Source organism: Pelodiscus sinensis, chromosome 15 (genome assembly GCF_052426305.1).
Source record: "Pelodiscus sinensis isolate ZL-2025 chromosome 15, ASM5242630v1, whole genome shotgun sequence".
Lineage (NCBI taxonomy): Eukaryota > Metazoa > Chordata > Testudines > Trionychidae > Pelodiscus > Pelodiscus sinensis.
The window spans coordinates 34,060,868-34,080,399 of NC_143066.1; the positions used below are offsets into that span (position 1 = coordinate 34,060,868).

Sequence of the window (19,532 nt, forward strand, 5' to 3'; positions counted from 1 at the left end):
GGTGTGATTTACAATTCAGATCCCTCTAGTACGCATTACCACACTGTGTAGACAAGTCCCTACACCTCAACTGCATCCAGGTCAGAATGGTGGGATTGTTCCCTCTCTTTGCACTAGTGAGAGTGACTCCACAGGGCTCAGGTGTGAATCACGGCACTCGAGACTCAGTTCCAGATTCCATTGTCAACTGGAGACCATTAAAGCACCAGCCAAAGGCAGCAAGGTCTGGAGGAAACTTCCACTTGGCTTTTCACACCCAAGCATATGGACAGTGGAGAAACAGCAAAGTCAAAGACAGTGAAGATATTTTCAGAACAGAGGCTCGTGAAATACAACCAGTTCTCTCTGTGCATCACCAATCTGCTCTTTGTCTGAGCAAAACCTCCACAGAGAAGAGGAAAATGATTCATGAGGGACCAAATCAGGCACTGTCGTCATTGACATCAGCTTGAGAAAGCGTAAGGGCTTCAGGAGCTGGCCGTAGGGTCTGATTCACACGTAGGATGTATGCATAGGCATACCCACAGGAATAAGCAATGCACTTAAGCATGCACCTAACTTTAAGCACGTGCTAATGTGCTTTGCCAAACAGGAGACTCAAAGAGGATTCTGCACAAATGGGCCTAAAAGCAAATATCCAGATCTAAATACACCTGACATTTTGGAGAATTTGGGGTTCCCTAGATCAGTGGTTTTCAAACTATGGATCGTGACCCAGTACTGGGTCACACAATGTCAGACACTGGGTCACTTTGCTGGAGGGAGACCCGGTGACAAGTGGGGGTGCTAAGGCAAGTGTCCTGCCTGTCTTGGCACTGTGGATCATGCTGCATCCCAGAGGTGGCCAGCAGCAGGTCTGGCTCGAGGCATGGGGCTCTGTGTGCTGCCCCTATCCTGAGCACCGGCTCCACACTCCCATTGGCCAATTCCCAGCCCATGGGAGCTGGGGAGAATCCGTGCCTGTGGGTGAAAGCAGCATGCAGAGATACTTGTGCACCTCTGCCTAGCAGCCAGATCTGCTGCTGGCTCCTTCCAGGGCACAGTGTGGTCCATGGTGCCAGAAGAGGCAGGAAGCTGCCTTAGAACCCCCGCCGCACCCTTGAGTAGGAGCCACTGGAGGTAAGCACCACGAGCACCAACCCCTGCCCCAGCCCTCAGGCCCCCGACACATCCAGAGCCCCCTCATGCACTCTACACCCCTCATTCCTGGCTCCTCCCACAGCCCACACTCTAGTCAAAAAATAGAATTATGCTGAGTCACGAGCATCTACAATTTCCTTCAACTGAGTCATAAGAAAAATAGTTTGGAAACCACTGCCTTAGATCCAAAGCCCAATCCATATTTCATGGCGGTGGCCAGGTCTACATTAGGCGGCAATGTCGAACTAAGGTACACAACTTCAGCTACGTGAATAGCATAGCTAGAATCAGCGTACCTTAAATCGAATTACCGCAGCACCTCCACTGCTGAGGGTTGGTGGAAGAAACTCTCCCATCACCTGCCCTTACTTTTCTCAGTCTGGTGGAGTACCATAATTGATGGGAGTGCAATCAGCAGTCCTTTTAGTAGGTCTTTACTAGACCCACTAAATCAATCCTTGAGCGATCAATCCCCACAGTGCCAATCCCTTGGAAAGTGTAGACAAGGCTTCAGCTTTAATTCTACAGCTGGACAAGCCACATCCCAGCATCCCTGAATTGCAAGAGGTTTCAGAATTGGTTTTAGGTAGAAATGTGCAGTTGGGGCCTAACTCGGTTATATGTGCTCTTTAAATGCAGCCCTCCAATCAGTGCTCCCTTTTGGCAGTGCAAGGAGAAGAGGCACAACTCTTTTGGTCTTCAGCACAAGTGAAAAGAAAAGAGCAGGGAAGCTTAAAAATAAACACATTTGTTCTGCCTTATTAAAGATAGAAAAGGTGGCTTTGAATTCATCTCCTACAAAAGGTATGAAGGTCAAGCAGGCACCGAATCTCGAAAGGTTACAGGTAAGTGATTGTCCCAGCCTTACAGACTAAGTGCACTAGAGTAAATAAGAAGCAGCTAAGGCGTATCACGACAGTTTCCATTCCCTGGGTGCAAACAGCAGCAGAATTATCCTGTATGCCTGATCATTTGGAGAAAGCTGGGCCAAGTCCCCCAGAAACTAGCCTGGGAGGGAAGGGAGACTTTCTGCCCACCCCGGGTGGGAGTGAAGGGGATTCGATTTCCCCGCATTGCAGGCTGAGCTGCCGTTGTTCCGCAAAGCCTCAGGCTGTAGCTATGTTTGAGGAGGCTCCTGAACCCGGGCCCTTAGAGGCCAGTTTCTGCTTTCACTTATGCAAACTGCTTGACACCACTGAGGCTGCATCAGCAGAAATGGCAGCAGGATCGGGCTCAGCCTGCCCATTAAACGGATTCCTTTCCAAAGCAGCTGTTGCTTATATGAGTTTGCTCTAGTCCTGACTCAGGGGAGGGGAGTTAATTGTATACAGAAGGGCTGGCAGAGAGGATGGGGTGGGTCTTTTCCATCTCTGACGTCAACAATTCTCAGGCTGTGTCTAGAATACACCTCTCTGTCAACAGAGAGATGTAGATAAGGCATATCAAAATGGCTAATGAAGCAGGGATTTAAATATACCGTGCTTCATTAGCATAAACATGGCCACCGCTTTTTTTCTAAATTGAGCTTTTTCTAAAAAAATGGCAGTCTAGACGTGGATCTGTTGAAAATAAATCCTTTTTCGACAGATCTGGTAAACCTTATTTTTTGAGGAATACAGGGGATCTGTCGAAAAAGGGTTTATTTTTGACTGATCTACGTCTAGACTGACTTTTTTTTCCGAAAAAGCTCTGTTTAAAAAAAAAAAGTGGCAGCCATGTTTATGCTAATGAAGAGTGGGATATTTAAATCCCTGCTTCATTAGCAATTCGACGTGCTTGATTTGCATCCCTCTGTCAACAGAGGGATGCAGTCTAGACTGCAGGCTTCTTGCACAAGAAGCTGTTTTCAGAAGAGATTTTCTGCAAAAACTTCTTGCAAAAGAGAGTGTCCACATTGCAAAAGCACATCGACAAAGAGATGCACTTTTTCGAAAGAGAGAGTCCAGACTGCCTGGACGCTATCTCTCATGTAAGCAGTGATTGCTATGGACAGAATGGCCACCAGGGCACCTGTGCTTTTTCCTCTTCCCTCTTCTTCCAAAAAAACTCCCTCTTCCCCATCCATACACGCCATTTTGTGAAAGAGCTCATTCGCAAAAAGGCGTTCTTCCTTGTAGAATGAGGATTACCAATTGCGCAAAAACCCCTCTGCTCCTTTGATTTACTGTTGAAAGAACACATTTGCAGTTGATTATGAAGGTCCCCAACTCATCTCTGAACTCGGGAAATTAAACACAAACAAAATTACCTCACACCCAAAAGAAACACAAAGATCTTGGCAATGCCCGGTCATGTGGAGAATCCTGTTTTGCTTGGCCTGTCAAGAAATCCCTGAGTTGGGCTGAGATTTGTGTGGAGTCCAGGGTGAAGACCACCCGGCCTGAACTTGATGGAGTACCTCTTCACGTGGCAAATTCTGCCCGCTACACCCGTGTAAATCACAGTAACTCCATTTGGTGGCTCCAGACCTATTCCACCTGAGCCCTTCGGTGTGAGGTCACAACTCTTTCAGAGGCCATGCCTTTTAAAGGCAACCACGCCCCCTTCATTAATGGCTTGGCCGCCCCCACTCCTACACGCATGGCTGTCAACAGGTACAATGGACATGAAGAGTGCACTTAGAGTGCCCTTTCGTAGCCTTCTCATTGCATTACAGGCTTTTTGCCGGTCCTCTTTGCAAATGTCAGACTTTGTTTGGCTTATTTTCTTTCTGAATGCTTGTGTTTTGATGTGACACTATTATTTGTTAGCCTAGAGGAAACTGTAGGGACATCCTCATATTGCTCCCTGATAGTTGTAAAAAGCCTGATCAACTATAGCAATCACAGTTAGACAAAAAAAAATTCTATCAATAATGTAACAGCACGTTCCATCTCTAGAACTATACATTATATATAACATTACTCTCCAGAGCTAGCTCTTCACTAGCAAGATGTTTGGGGAAGGGGGCGTGTGAACAAGACTGAGGAAAAGTCTTTGAAATTCAATTCACTAGGGCTGCATGGGTTTCCACAAGCTCGTTCACATCCTCCTATGCAGTAGTTTAAAAATACATATGTATATATTATTCTGATCTCCCAGGTGGGAACTGTACAATTATATAATATTTCTTAAAAGCAATAATTTACGTAAAGACATCTCTATTTTTTCTCTCTTTTCAGTTGTATGTACAAATATTTACCGTGATATAGATTACGAAATGAACCCTACAGCAGCAAAGTTGTGCATCTTTTTTTTTCCCAAAAGAGCCTAAAGCCACCTCAAACAGCATTTTAGAAAAAATAAAAATAAAAATAAATAAATAATACCCACAAGATGGCTGCTTGTCCTCTATCCTTCTTCCTCCCACTCCTGCCCCCTGCATCCTCACCGACGTTGTCCAAGAAGCAGGCACCCAAACTGTCCCTCAAATCAAAGAAAGGAATTTGGGATGGTTCAGCTGGAACCAGGCAGGGAACAGGGTGGGATCACATCTGCCTTTTCTGCCCTAGAAACACAAAAAAGTTATGCCCGGACCATCGGGCTTCCTGGGGAGGTGTGACGATGTCTCTATGCAGACATGCCCATCTCTAGTTGTGTGACCATACAGTCTGGTTGCACAAGGGACAAATTCTCAGCTCCGACCATTTTCAGGGCACTGGACAGACACTGCCCATCCTGCATTGGCAGGCACCGCCACCGAGTTCCCTGGATATCAGTTTTGAAACCTCCAGGAATACGTCCAACCCAAACTGGCAGCCCCTACCCCCTGCAGCATCAGACAGAGACATGTGAAATACTTAATCCTTCCAATCACCCCATGGAAGCGCCCTGATGTTACGGGTGGAACGAGGGAGACCTATTAAGAGACTTGCTCAAGGCCATTTGTCTAGTCCTTTGCAGAGCCGGGATTAGGATTCAGGACGCCCCATGTGCTAAGCCAGCTGGAAATAGTCGCAGCAGTGCTGACATTTGCCAAGGAGAAGCAGATGCTTCCCCGCGCCCCCCCCCCCCCATAGTGCAGGACTGCACATCATTTAGAGGAAGCCAAAAATAAAGTAGCCCCTTAAGAGAGCAGTGTGGAGCTTTCAGCCACTGCTGGAAAGGCAAACGGTTGCTGGAAATGGTGCTAGGACAACGTGGAGGAAAAACTCCCCGGAGAGGGAACCGCTGTGGTTTGGTGACCCCTCCTGTGCTTTTGAGCTCATTGTTACTGTTCAAGCTGCATTCTAGCCAGTGCTTAGAAGGCAGCAGTATGGGAGGACACGTGCCACACGCTGGCTTGGGGAAGATGGGAGTTCTCTCAAGGGACATAGATGATATGAGCACAGGACTAATCCTATCTCCGACACCGGCTCCTTCAATGGCCTTGAGCAAGTCTTTTCGCCTCTCCATGCCACCGAGGACAACAATACTTAACTCCTCCCATGCATGGGAGCAAGCTCTGGTCACTACTGCTTGCAATGCCCTGGAAAGATAACGAGAGCTGAAGGTGGGTAATAAACAAGGACCACATCTCAGGACACCCACTTTCATTCCCTCTTTCACTGATTCAGAAGCTACAGCAAATGACCTGGCTCATGGTTCTGAACAGCCACTGTTAGAGAGAATAAAAGCTGCCCAACCGTGTGTCATAGGCACTATACTGCCACTAGATCTTAGCAGCGGTGAAAGTAACTTAAAATGTCTTACAGGTGCTGTCCTATTGCAACCCGGGTCTCGGCCAGCTCTTTAAATAGCGCCCTGCTGGCTTTTGCTGCAGCTCAGCCAGCTCTTGCCAGAGCTGTGCACCAGAGCGCACCTGCTTCCTTTCACCTCTGGATCTTAGTGTTTCTCCTGTTGCTGAAGTAGCAGGAATCTGTGCTTTTTAGAGCAGGAGATTCTGAGCTCTACACTAGCTGTCCCGGGGAAGTTTGCTACGTAGGAAAGTGACAGCTGGCCACATGAATCTTAGGCCACTGGGACACAGATAATGGTAGGTTACCGGCAATGCTTTCATTCTGATTCGAGATGGATCTTTTCTCTGCACAGTGCTAGAGTGTCCCGATGTCCTTTCCCAGTGGGAACAAAAGCTTCCCTGCAAACACAGGCTTGATCTTTTGTGCCTGGTGGAATAGCAAACAGCTAGGAATCAATAATAGCCTGTAACGTGTGCAGTGTGGGCCCTGTTTATTACATATGATCTGTTCTGTGCTCTTGCCGCATGGCTGCACCCATATGGAGTGACACATGACATGCCGTAAGGCTGGAGGAAGAGCACTTGACTAGAAAGCCATTCAAAGCTGGAATTCTGGTGCCGGGGAAAAGCAGTAGAGAGCTGAACAATTTTGCATCTCTAAGGCATGGGACCCCTGCTCTGAGCACAGACGAGGTTTGAGTCAGCGAAAGTGGTGGTTTGCTTTTTTGGCCTCTGCACATAGTGCTGTCCAATGCCAGCCCAATTCATCAATTAGAAATGTGCTCCAGGGCAGAATACTTGCTCCTACAAGGGAAGGCAACTAACTCATTATAAATTTGGCTCCAGGCAAAAATACCAAACAAAAAAAATATTGCCCATAGGTTTTCATGTTCAAAACAACTGAATTTTTCAGTAGGGTGTGTGTGGATCAGATTGATTGGAAAAAATGGGCAGTCCCTGACTCCTAGAGCTTCCATTCAATTAATTACAAAACTTAAAAATTCTGTATGGTCCCACTGGATATACAGCACCAGCTCCACAGTGGGCATAAATTGACTGCGGTGTGACTCAGAACAGAATGTGTCCTCCTTAGCCACTTAACGGAACCCAGCTGATTTACCCCAAAGGAGCCTCCAGCTCATTTAAACCAAAGGCGCAAAAGACAAAATAGCAGTGCTCAAAGCGCTGACCCAGCAGATACGCACAGCCCCACTCCCCGCCTCCACCAGACATGTTTCCATCGCATGCTAAGGATCGTTATTATGGTTTGTCTATCCCAGAATCTAGCATTCCCTGTTCATGGCTATGTTGCCAGTAATTGTGCTCGGTGCTTTTGCTGGCCCTGGGCTTCAGCCATTCAGTGCTACAAGCTTTGCCCGCCAAAAACCAGGAGGCAGGTCTGGAGTCCGCTGAGCACCCTCACATGACTCATGTGGTTTCCCCATTGCCTTGTTTGTTTAAACAAAAATATTGACTCACGCGTCGAATGTGAGATGATTCTATGAGGATGATGATTGGTAAGCTGTCTCCTGAGCACTAAGTTGACAAAGTAAAACCTCATTTCCCTTCCCCTAAATTAAAAAAAACTTTACGTTACAAGGTTTCAAGTGTTGTTCTTGTGCAAGTGAATCACAACTCCTGCCAGAAATATATATAATTTCTCTGTTCAGTTTAAAACAAAACCAAAACAAAAAAAGAGGATTTGTTTCCTGATATTTCCTCCTTTTGAACCTCTCAAAGCTTGGCTCCATGAAAACGCTTTCATTTCCACGGAGTGAAAGAAAACCAAACCACCATCTCTCTGCGTGCAAAGAAGATACTCCAGCATGGCCCACCCATGGCGTTCCCCCTTATCAGTGCCGCCATATTGAATTTGCTTCTGGTACATTTTCTAATTTGCTTTATCAACACTGGAAGTTCAAAACATGTTGTGGCTGGCTGTGGTTTCCTATCACAGACCGTTCAGTGGTTATTGCAATGAAACTTAAAACTACAAACAATACTAATTTCTCAAGCATTCCTATGGCACTTGCATTGTTCTGCATAATTTGAGCAGGCGGTAGGGGAAAAGATGAGAGGAAAAATACCCTCAGAACAGTTAGCGAAGGGGCCATGGGTCATATTTCTGACTCCCTTCTATACGACCTCTGATCCAGTGCTATCGTGGCCTGGAGCCTGTCAAATTCATGCCTGTTGTCCGGGTTCAGGCCATCCAGACCCCTGCTGTCATCGTCCTCTTCCTCCTCCTCTTCCTCGTCGCGGCTCATGAAGGCAAGCTCATTCTCGTAGCAGAAGGAATTGGTGCTAGGAAGCAGGAATTTGTTCTCCACCAAGTCCTTAGCACTGCAGCGCGGGGTGGATGGCACCTCGTAGGTTTTGTGGAAGTGCGAATAGTCTACTTTGTATTGGTTTTTCTCCTCAAACAAGACGGGTTCGAAGCGGTGACCCCACAGGATCTCGCTTGCCAAGTAGGAGCTCCGCGCTTGTGTTGTCATGGCAGTGGCTTCCACCATCCCTTCAAGGATCACCACAATTTCAAAGTCATCTGTTTCCAGGTCCTGGCGGCTAATTCCAAACAGAGGGCTTTCCTCGTTGATCTCATGAAGAATGGTGATTGGAGACACCAAGAAAATACGGTCCAAGCCTTTGTCAAACCCAACGTCGATGTCTATTTGATCGAGGGGGATATACTCCCCCTCTTCGGTGATTCTGGGCTTAATTAACTGCGCTCTTACATGGGCTTCTACAATGTGGCTTTTTCGAAGGTTCCCAACTCTCCACATCAGGCAGAGTTTCCCATCTCTCATGGCCACGACGGCGTTACGGCTGAAAAGTAATGTCTGGGCCCTTTTCTTGGGCCTGGCCATTTTTGCCATGATTGCCCCAATCATGAACGAGTCGATTATACACCCCACGATGGACTGCACCACCACCACGAAGACGGCTAGCGGGCACTCCTCCGTCACGCAGCGGAATCCATAGCCAATCGTCGTTTGGGTTTCAATGGAGAACAGAAAGGCTGCCACAAAGCCGTTTACTTGAAGAACGCATGGCTTGAAGTCCTCGTCCCCAGCCGGGTTTTCTAGGTCTCCATGGACAAGTGCAATGAGCCAGAAAATCAACCCAAACAGTAGCCAGGACACCAGAAAGGCCAGGGAGAAGAGCAACAACATGTATCGCCAGCGGATGTCGACACACGTTGTGAACATGTCAGCGATGTATCTTTGTGGCTTGTCATCCATGTTGGTGAATTCCACATTGCACTGCCCGTTCTTCTTCACAAACCTGTTCCGACATTTCCTCCGGGTGTGAATCTTACCATTCCCAAAACCGTTGATTCCTGGCATGGTGGTCAACCGCAGCCCGTCTTCCTCGGAGGACACAATGCTGTACGGGTTGACTCTGCCTGTACTCATTCCCGAGTCAAGCATGTAGAGAACGTGAAGGGTCTGACTCCTTCGGATGTTCCCCTCCCCCACCCCGGCCCCCCTCCCCCCCAAATTCTGCGGTTGCAGAAGAGAAGTCCAAGGCTGCAAAGTCTTTGCTGCTACTTCACCAAACAGATCCAGTGAGAGACTCTGCAATGAGAAAACAAAGATACACGTTACCGTTTGGACACAGAACCTGAACGTGACAAAATGGAAGCAAACGTGCAGCGGCACTGTCCCAAACACCACGTGCTCCTCCCCAGCAGTGACTGCATTCTGGTAGTGGGTGAAGTGACTTACTTTATCTCCAAGGGGTCTTCTGGGCCTTACCTAGTGAATTAAGAATGACACTCAGAGATCCAACAGACTGCTTCCTTGTAGTGCCTATGTGAGCACCGTCACTGGGAAGACATATGAGCGTCTAAGCCAGCCAAACAGACAGAGACGGGTCTGCTTGCATGCAGGTTCTGGAGAGAGGCTCTTTCCCTCAGGCACTCTCTGTTTTCACACAGGAGCCTCTGGGGTTAGGGGAGCGGAGAGAGGAAAAGGAGAGGGAAGCACAAAGGCATTTGCCCATCCGTGCACGCAGATATTAATATTAATACATAATATTAATAAATAATCTCTAGCTCATGCTGTTGATCAGTCGATCTCCGAGTGATCTGGAAGGGAAGTCAGCATCGCACCCCTATTGTACAGTTGGGTAGTGAAGTGACTTGCCCAGGTTACCCAGCAGCCTAGACACAGATAGAAGCTGGCTCTCCTGAGGACTAGACTAGTGCAGAGGGGTACTTGAGGAGCTTCCCAGCTCATGGGCCCGGCAGCTCTGGGCCCAGCACCCGCTCCCATGAGGTCAAAGGAATAGGCAGGGAGCTGCCTGCACCTGCCTCGTAGCCCCAGCAATTGCGGGAGGGGGAGTTGCTGGCCCCCACTGACATGCAGGTGGTCTGAGCAGACCTCAGCGAGTCGGTGGGTATTAGCTCCATGGAGCAAAGTCTAATCCTGCCAGGGGCCGAGCGCCTCGATCCCCCAGGGGAGGCAGAGACTGGATCAGGCCCGGGAGGAGCTTGCAAAGTTTGGGGGTGGATGGCTCGTCCGTAAACCAGACAGGCAGCCAGCAATGGGGCAGCACCATTCACAAAATCACTGGGAGCTGTTCGCTCTCCAGCTAATCCGCAACACGGACGTGCCACGCTGGATCAGTGCATGGAGCCACTTAGTGCAGCCCCTGCCCTCGGCAGGGGCCAGGACTGGCTGGGCAGTATTGTACATGGAGGGGGCATCCTTCCTGACACCCCCATTCCCTCCAGGCACCCCAGTGCCCAGCTGGCGCCCTGGGACAGGCACAATGTCCAGGATAGTGTTTCTCTCACAGGGCTGGCTAAAGCAATCGATCCAGTCGATTCCTGCAATCAGTCCTGGTGCCGGGGGATACAGTGTAGCAAGCACACCCTTTCCCATCACATTGCAGGCTGGGGATTGGCCGGCTGGCCCGGCATCATAGTGTAGAGGAGCGGTGCCAGACACAAGCTGCCTGTGGCTACATCGACCCATCTGGCAAGGATACAAGGATTTCCGCTGAAAGGCATTTTGCGGTGTCCAGTTTTGGACCCCAGATTTGCCAAAGAAACACGGCACCATGCCTCTGCCGTGCCATCCACCTGCAGATCCTCAGGGAGCCCACACGGGCTTTTCAGGGGTGGGGAGCAGTTCAGGAATGTGAACAGTAAATGAGAATCACCGGCCACTCAGGAGAGATTCCATCGCCACCCAGCTGACTAGCAGAGCGCCCCCAGCTATGTGTTTTGTTTCAACTGGTGGTGCACATTGACACATGCCTTGGTGCACATAAAATTATTCCACCCATGGATGGAAAAAATCTGCACATGGATGGAAAAGATGAGCGGAAACAGTGAGAACCCTCGCAATGCCGACCGAGGCACCAGAGGAGTGTTATCAAGATGCTTTTTCAAAAAAGAATCTTCCACCTAAATAACAGCACCTAGAGTTTTGCACCTTCCAGAAGTTCTGTTATTACACCTATTGTACAGATGGGGGAAACTAAGGCAGCCACACCAAAGTCACCAAGAGAGCCTGTCAGTGGATGGGATTAGAACCCAGGAGCACCCAAGCCCTATACTTACAACACACCATGGGGAAATCTGACTATGCCACTAAAATAATTCCCTACAATATAACGGTTCTGATATGCCTCTCACTTACACCAGTGTAACTCCAGTGACTTGCCTGTAGCTAATGAACTCCCAGTCTAGCCCTCATGTCCACTAAATTGCAGAGAGACAGTGAGGTCATGTAACTGAGGAGAGAATCTGGCCCAGCATTTTCCTCCTTCACACAGTAAAACAGCACATTGCAGCTTCCATCAGACAGGGAACATGTAATCCCATTCACTGTCTCCCTTCTTGCCTGCGCACTGGGCATGGGATATGGAAAACGTGGGCTAGGAATGCCTGGTCAACCATCCCTATGTAGGGTTAGGTTAGTTACAGAGATAAGAGTATTGCTTCCTGAAAGACAGGCCCACCAGCAGGGGGCAAAGGGAACAATTGCCCCAGGCCTCGGTGATTCAAAAGGACCTGGCCACTGATCCCTTTAAATCGCCACAGGAGCGCTGTGTAGCGTGCTCCAGGCAACTGTGAAGGCTGGGCAAGGCTGAGGGATGACTGCTCGAGCCCCGCCCTTTCTGCCTGAGGCCCCACCTCTTCCTGGAGCACCAGGGTCCTCCCTACTTTGCCCCTGTGGCCTGGGGAGGCTGCCTTGCACTCCTGCTGAAAGATATGTGTTTAATGGCATTACTTAAAAGCTGGCATTCCTCAACCCTGTGAAAGCTGAGTCACCACCCAGGAAAATGAAACCAATCACACCCATATACACACCCTTTAGCACCCTCATGTAGTTTTAAATGCCTACCTAAATGGAGTGGTCACTCAGAGTAGATCAGATAGATTTTCCCAGTCTGAGCTGTCTTCTCTTCACTTACAGGTTGTGATGAGCAGGGAGATAATTAAGGAGGGTGATGTTCAAAGCATCATCATAGGCATCTAAAGCCAGATCTCTACTAGACCCCGAAGGTTGGCTTAAGGTACGCAACTCCATCTGCGTAAATAACATAGCTGAATTAACATACCTTAAACCAATCTTTGTGCCGTCTTCCCAGTGGGAGGCTGATGGGAGCAAGGAGAGCCAAAACCGACTTGGGGTGCCCTCAGCATTCCGTTTAGCAGGTCTTTACTAGACCCCCTAAATGGAACGCCAGAAGATCGATCTCTGGCTCATAAATATAGAAGTGATTACGTTATTACCCACTGAAATGAACATGGTAGCTCACACTACACAGCGACTGCATCAGGCTTTCTTCAGACTGAAGCAGACACCACGTTGGTTGCACCTGGGTCATGTTTTCCAAGTTATTTTCTCAACCATAGCAGCTAGAATTCCTTTTTTTCTAAATGAAAACTGAGTCCCTGGAGAGCAAAGGAGACACTTGTCTGTGCCCCTCAGGGTATGTCTACACTACCCTCCTAATTCGAACTAGGAGGGTAATGTAGGCATACCGCACTTGCAAATGAAGCCCGGGATTTGAATTTCCCGGGCTTCATTTGCATGAAGCCGGCCGGCGCCATTTTTAAATGCCGGCAGTTCGAACCCCGTGCCGCGCGGCTACACGCGGCATGGAGTAGCTAGTTCGGATTAGGCTTCCTAATCCGAACTAGCTGTACTCCTCATTCCACGAGGAGTACAGCTAGTTTGGATTAGGAAGCCTAATCCGAACTAGCTACTCCGTGCCGCGTGTAGCCGCGTGGCACGGGGTTCGAACTGCCGGCATTTAAAAATGGCGCCGGCCGGCTTCATGCAAATGAAGCCCGGGAAATTCAAATCCCGGGCTTCATTTGCAAGTGCGGTATGCCTACATTACCCTCCTAGTTCGAATTAGGAGGGTAGTGTAGACATACCCTCTGTGAGTATGATATGACTCCCCTTGGGGGATACACCCCACACTTTAGGAAATGCTGGAGTAGATACTTGTTATACCAGGCAATAAGGATTTTTACCAACAGGGAATGTCAATTAGGCCAATACATTTAGCTATTGCTGCTCTATTTACTAATCATTTATACATTTCAGAAGCTATGAAAATCATAGAAAACTCCATGCTAAGACTAACAGGCTGTGTCTACACTGGCGCGATCCCGTGCAAAAATGGCCGATCTTGCGCAAAAACTTGCTTCCTGTCTACACTGGCCGCATGTTCTTGCGCAAGTAAACTGATGTTCTAATGTATAAAATCAAGGCTTCTTGCACCAGAACTCTGACGCTCCTGCTCAGGAATAAGCCCTCTTCCAGAAAAGGCCAGTGTAGACAGGCAACATGAATTTGTTGCGCAAGAAAGCCCTATGGTTAAAATGGCCATCAGAGCTTTCTTGCACAAGACAGCGTCTACACTGGCATGGATGCTCTTGCGCAAAAGCACATCTCTTGCGCAAAAGAACATGGCAGTGTAGATGCTCTCTTCCGGGAGAGTTTTTGCAGAACTCTTCCGCAAAAGAGTTTTTTGCGTGAGAACGTGCCAGTGTAGACATAGCCATAGAGAATTGTTAATAACATTTCAGAAAGTGGGCCTGCCAATGTAACAATTTCATGGAAGTCCTGCAATGGAAAATCAGACTCTGTTGTCAACTTCTTCTCAGAAAGAGAAATGGCCTCCAGACAAGCAGGGATAAGCCATTAAAAAATTAGTCAAAGATGCTCATAAAGGGAGGGGAAAAACATCAGGCTGAACAATACCAAGACTTCAGTATTGCAGCTAGTGGTATAATTAAACCACAGCTAAATAAAGGAAAGTAAAATGGATCTGAATTGGGTTTATTATACCAAGTGCCCCCACAGTTCTGATTAGCTGTGGTTAGTACTTTATTTAGCTTGGGTGGTTTTATTTATAAAGGAGATTGAACAAAATGTCCCTGTAAAGTGGATCGCTTTTTACGTTTTGCCATGGGAGCCCCGTGTTTGCACACGTGACGCAGGCAGGGAAATTGATTGTGGCCGTCATTTTTCTAAACGGCTCCGTGCCTGCAGATCAGGGCCAGGTTTTCAAACCAGCAGCTGATCTCTTTTGAAAATCTGGCCTTGTATGTTACCCTGGGAGCTGCTGTGGACGAACACATTCGAAAATCCAGCCACATATTTTGGTACCTAATTGGAAACTGAGCGTTTTTGTCAATTTGGCCCTAGTTTTGGGGAGAGCTGCCACATCTGAGGGATAAGAAAAAACTGGACCTCCAGGAGAATCCAGAGGCTGTAAAACTGGACAGCTGGCAGGGTGTACTCAGCCCCCAAACAGGTTTCCTGGAAGCTGTTATCTCTGATTTTTTTCATGGTGTAAATCCTAATTTCAATGGCGTTACTCCTGGGGAGTAAAGTTAAGCTAATGAGCAGGGGTTTGCCGATTCAGGCCTTCAATTGTAAATTCCTAAAAGCAGTGTCTTTTGCATGGTGCTGAGCTACTGTTAGTGCTCAGGAAATGAAACAGACTCATAATATTAACGCCAAGAGAGAATAAACGTTCGCTCCCTCACAGAGCTATTGAGGTTGAATGCAGAAATGTTTGCTTACAAGTTTAAATCAAGTTATAGACCCACCTTACAGCTCCTTGCTTCTGCCACTTTGCACCAAACACCCTCCTCACCCCCATGGCTGGGCTGAATCCAAGGGTCTCCAACAATCTGCGAACAGTCCCGCTAATTTTATATTTTTGGAACGGGAGCAAATGTTACACTGCACTTATCCTCCAGCGCTGTCGGAGACTGTGTTCAGTGAAAGGAGATCATTAGCTAGGTTTGGCTGAGCCTGCTTAGGGGATTGACTGCCATACCCTGCATTGTATCTACTGGAAGTCGAAGAGGGTTTCTACATTCCTGAGGGCTGGGAATTAGGAAGCCTACAATGAACTTGGCTTCTGACATGGTGGCACCAGCCCTGAGTCTCCTCTCGCTTGCACAGGGGAACAGTAAATCAGAGATAACACTGGTGCACTCGGGGATGTACAAGGGACTTGCCATCCAAGTGCACCCCCTCGTGGCATGACCCAGGGATGCATCAGCACTGCCTCAGTTTCCCCCCATTCTCTTCAGCCCACCTGAACCATAAATGTGGCTTAACTCTTCAGCCAAGACACTGCAAGGAGGCTGGCTGGCCTCAGCTTTCAGCCCCCTTCTTTCCTCATAAAGCTGTAGCAGCCTGTGTTAATGCCCAGCTGCAGGTTCCTGGGTCTCAATCCAGCTGTGCAGAGCCAGGCCCTGCCTCTGACAAAGGGCCACCACTCCACACCCGCCTCTGGACCCACCACACAGGAACAGCCTCTTTGCTCTCCTCCCCAGTCTGTCTTCCTTCCTTTTAGATCCACCTCCCAGTCATGGCATCCTGCTGGTGTAGCAGGATGGGGTTAACTGGGCCCAAGACTGTGCCTTAACTCCTTTCTTTCCGGTGTGGCCGTAGCCCCGAACCCAAAAATGGTTCCTCACCCCGGCATACATCTTGGGTTTGGCTGGAAGCCAGACGCTGCGTCTGGCTGATGCGTTCTGAGTAACTCAACATGGGGAGGAGCAGGAGTGGGAGCCCCCAAGCCACGCGCTGACGGACGAATGAAAGCAGAAAGCAGAGGAGCTGAGAGACAATGGCCAACCTTTGGCAATTAAGATGTGATCCTTCGGCAGCCAGCCAGGGCGCTGCCTACCCCGTGCCAATGGGACTACTTCCACCTGAATAGTTCCCTCCCTCCACCGCTCCGTGTTTGCACACTTCCACTCAATTAATGGCAGATGGGAGCAGGCCAGGCCCCGATGAGCTCAGGAAGATAAATGACTCTCAGCAGGCCATAGGGACAGGCAGGCGCTTCTCCTAGCTAGCGAGGAAGCGGGTTGATTACAGCAGCAACAAGGATAAAACATAATCCCGGGCGCGAGCAGCTCCTCGCTGTGTGTCGCTCTGCCCTCCCCGCGCTCCAGCAAAGGGCTCTGGCTCGCCCGGCCTATCACAGGAGCTGCGCACCCAAGAACCAGGATTGAATTATCCCCCCAGCAGCCCTGTGTGGCAGGGGAATGCAGAGACACGGGGGGAACTAAAGATGTTTAGAGGTAGCTCTACTCCCAGGATGGAAGCGCGACTGGAATTCCATTAGGCGCCTATCGGTATCTATAGGCACTTCAACAAATACCTTTAAAAATCTGAGCCTTAGTGGTCTGCCCAGGTCACCGCAATCTGGCAGACATGGTGTCAGAGCTGGTCCTCACTCTGAGACTCCGAGTGCAGAAGGTGGGGGGCCCACGAGAGACCTTAAAAATATACCTTGCCTCTACAGGATCTGCTTACAGAAACTCCCTAGAGTCACAAATGCACTGACTTTTGGGGGGTAGCTGCCACCATCAAAGGGTTTTATCCCTAAAAACAGGGGGCGGACACTTGAATCCCCCTCAGGGGTACCCCAAGCTCGTTTACCACAAGAGAGCTTGAAAAACAAAAGAAGAGAAAAACAAACTCCCGTCTCCGGTGCTGGCCAGCACTCCTCCTATCCATCACACATGGAAATTGGACCCAGCTCTTCTGAATCCCAGGCCAACACCCTAACCACTACACCATCCTTCCTCTTGCTGGCCCATTGCCAATACCCCAGAATGTCACTTCAGCTCTACCCCTCTTCAGCCCCCTGGAAATACATGGCGTGGAATTACCACCGTGGCTCTGGACTGGGGTGGCCGCTACGACATTTGGATTCCTCCAGAATTGTCTGCAGCAATGGGTTCATAAAAGATCAACAAAAACGATTAGGAGTATGGAGCAGCTGCCATAATAAGGAGAAACTTAAAAAACAACAAATCGTCTGCCAGCACTTTAAAGACTAACAAAACAAGTAGGTGGTATCATGAGCTTTCGTGGGCACAGCCCACTTCTTCAGATGACGGGAGTGTGGGAAGTCCAGAACCAAGAGTAATTAAGGGAAGGGGGAGAGGGGAGGAAAAAAATTGGAGGGGGCAGGGAAGAAGACATTGGGTAGATAAGTTTCAAAGGGATAGCCGAGCCAGTCTGTAACAGGAAAAACTTAAAAACGGCAGGGTTTTGCCTACGAAAGCACCGCCCAGAGGGAACAACCAGCATTTCAGGCAACAGCGCCGCCCAGAGGGAACAGCCAGCATTTCAGGCAACAGCGCGGCCCAGAGGGAACAGCCAGCATTTCAGGCAACAGCGCGGCCCAGAGGGAACAGCCAGCATTTCAGGAAACAGCGCCGCCCAGAGGGAACAGCCAGCATTTCAGGAAACAGCGCCGCCCAGAGGGAACAGCCAGCATTTCAGGAAACAGCGCCGCCCAGAGGGAACAGCCAGGATTTCGGCGTTACAGACTCTCAGACACTGGGCTACTATATATATGATAAGGAAAAACTAATAAGACCGGGACATTTCATCTTAGAAAAGAGGAGACTCAGGGGGGATATGATAGAGGGCTATAAAATCATGGCTGGTGTGGAGAAGGTAAATAAGGAAAAGTTATTTACTTGCTCCCATAACACAAGAACAAGGGGGCATCAAGTGAAATGAACAGGTAGAAGGTTTAAAATGAACAAAACAAAGTATTTCTTCATTTGGCGCACAGTCAACCTGTGGAACTCCTTGCCAGAGGATGTTGTGAAGACAAGGATTTTAACAGGGTTCAGAAAAGAGCTAGATAAATTCATGAAGAATAGGCCCATAAATGGCTATTAGCCAGGATGGGTAGGAATGATGTCACTGGCCTCTGTTTGTCAGAAACTGGGAATGGGAGACAGGGGAGGGATCACCTGATGATTGCCTGCTCTGTTCATTCCCTCTTGGGCACCTGGCATTGGCCACTGTCAGCAGACAGGACACTGGGCTAGATGGCCCTTTGGTCTCACCCAGTATGGCCATTCTGATGTTGACAAGCTCAGCAGATAAGTCAGTTACCCAAAAGGGTTGGTGTTTGTTCCAAGACCAGCTAGCCCTCCTGCTCCATCCTTACTACAGCTCCCCGGCACTTAGCTAGTGCCTTTCCACCTCTGCCAGGGGTGAGCGTTTCTACCCCCATTTCACAGGCAGGGCCACTGACCAACTTGCCCACGGGCACACTGCAAACCAGCGGCTAGGAACGGACACTAGGTCTCCTGATCAAGCCTCTTGCGTAAATCACAAACTGCCCAACTGGCTGTTTTCCTCTGGATGGGGCAGGAGGAAAGTTACACCTGAGATACCCCTCCTGCTCGCAGATGCGGCTTGGGCGCGGCAGGGCCTTGGCTCTGTCCCCACCAGGCACTTTGAAAAGCCTTTCACTAGGCAGGAAACCCGTCTGTTCCCTCCGCCCGCAGCCCCACTGCTCGCTGTGCTCAGAGGCTGCATTCGAGCACAGAGGGAGAGCGGATGGCGGGACGGGAGCAGACACCAGCGGCGGAGTACATGTCTGAAATCAGCCGGAGCAGAGGCGGGGCGGGGGTGTGTGGGCAGGGCTAGTAGGAACAGCTGTGCTCTCTAGAGTTGCTGAAGCACAGGGGAAATGTCCCTACATTAGCCTTTTGCTGGGATGTTTTCACATAGGCTGCTGGGACGAGATTTCATAGAATCATAGAATCCCAGGGCTGGAAGAGACCTCAGGAGTCGAGTTCAGCCTCCTGCCCAAAGCAGGACCAATCCCAACTCAATCAACCCAGCCAGGGCTTTGTCCAGCCAGACTTAAAAAACCTCTAGGGATGGAGATTCCACCCCCTCCCTAGGTAACTCATTCCAGTGCTTCCCCACCCTCCTAGGGAAATAGTTTTTCCTAATATCCAACCTAACCCTCCCCCACTGCAACTTGAGACCATTGCTCCTTGTTCTGCCATCTGTCACCACTGAGAACAGCCTCTCTCCATCCTCTTTGGAACCTCCCTTCAGGAAGTTGAAGGCTGCCATCAAATCTCCCCCCTCACTCTTCTATCAAATCCCCCCCCCCCCGCTTCTCTTCTGCAGACTAAACAAACCCAAATCCCTCAGTCTCTCCTCATAAGTCATGCGCTCCAGCCCCCTAATCATTATGGTTGCCCTTCGCTAGACCCTCTCCAATGCATCCACATCCTTTCAATAGGAGGGCCCTAGAACCGGACACAGTACTCCAGGGCTACGTCTAGACTGGAATGATTTTCCGGAAATGCTTTTAACGGAAAAGTTTTCCGTTAAAAGCATTTTCAGAACAGAGCGTCTAGATTGGCATAGACACTTTTCCACTAAAGCACTTTTTGCGGAAAAGC

The 19,532-nt window shown here is 49.2% G+C and overlaps 1 protein-coding gene across 1 annotated transcript in view; it reads right to left on the bottom strand.

Moving 5' to 3' along the window:
* Positions 1 to 2,832: 2,832 nt before the first annotated feature.
* The window catches only part of LOC102453786 (ATP-sensitive inward rectifier potassium channel 12), a 63,542-nt gene continuing 46,842 nt past the window's right edge, over positions 2,833 to 19,532 (bottom strand). Inside the window, exon 2 of the mRNA XM_075899693.2 lies at positions 2,833 to 9,375. Coding sequence (XP_075755808.1) covers positions 7,915 to 9,375 — 1,461 coding nt within the window. The 3' untranslated portion in view covers positions 2,833 to 7,914. The remainder of the gene's footprint in view (positions 9,376 to 19,532) is intronic.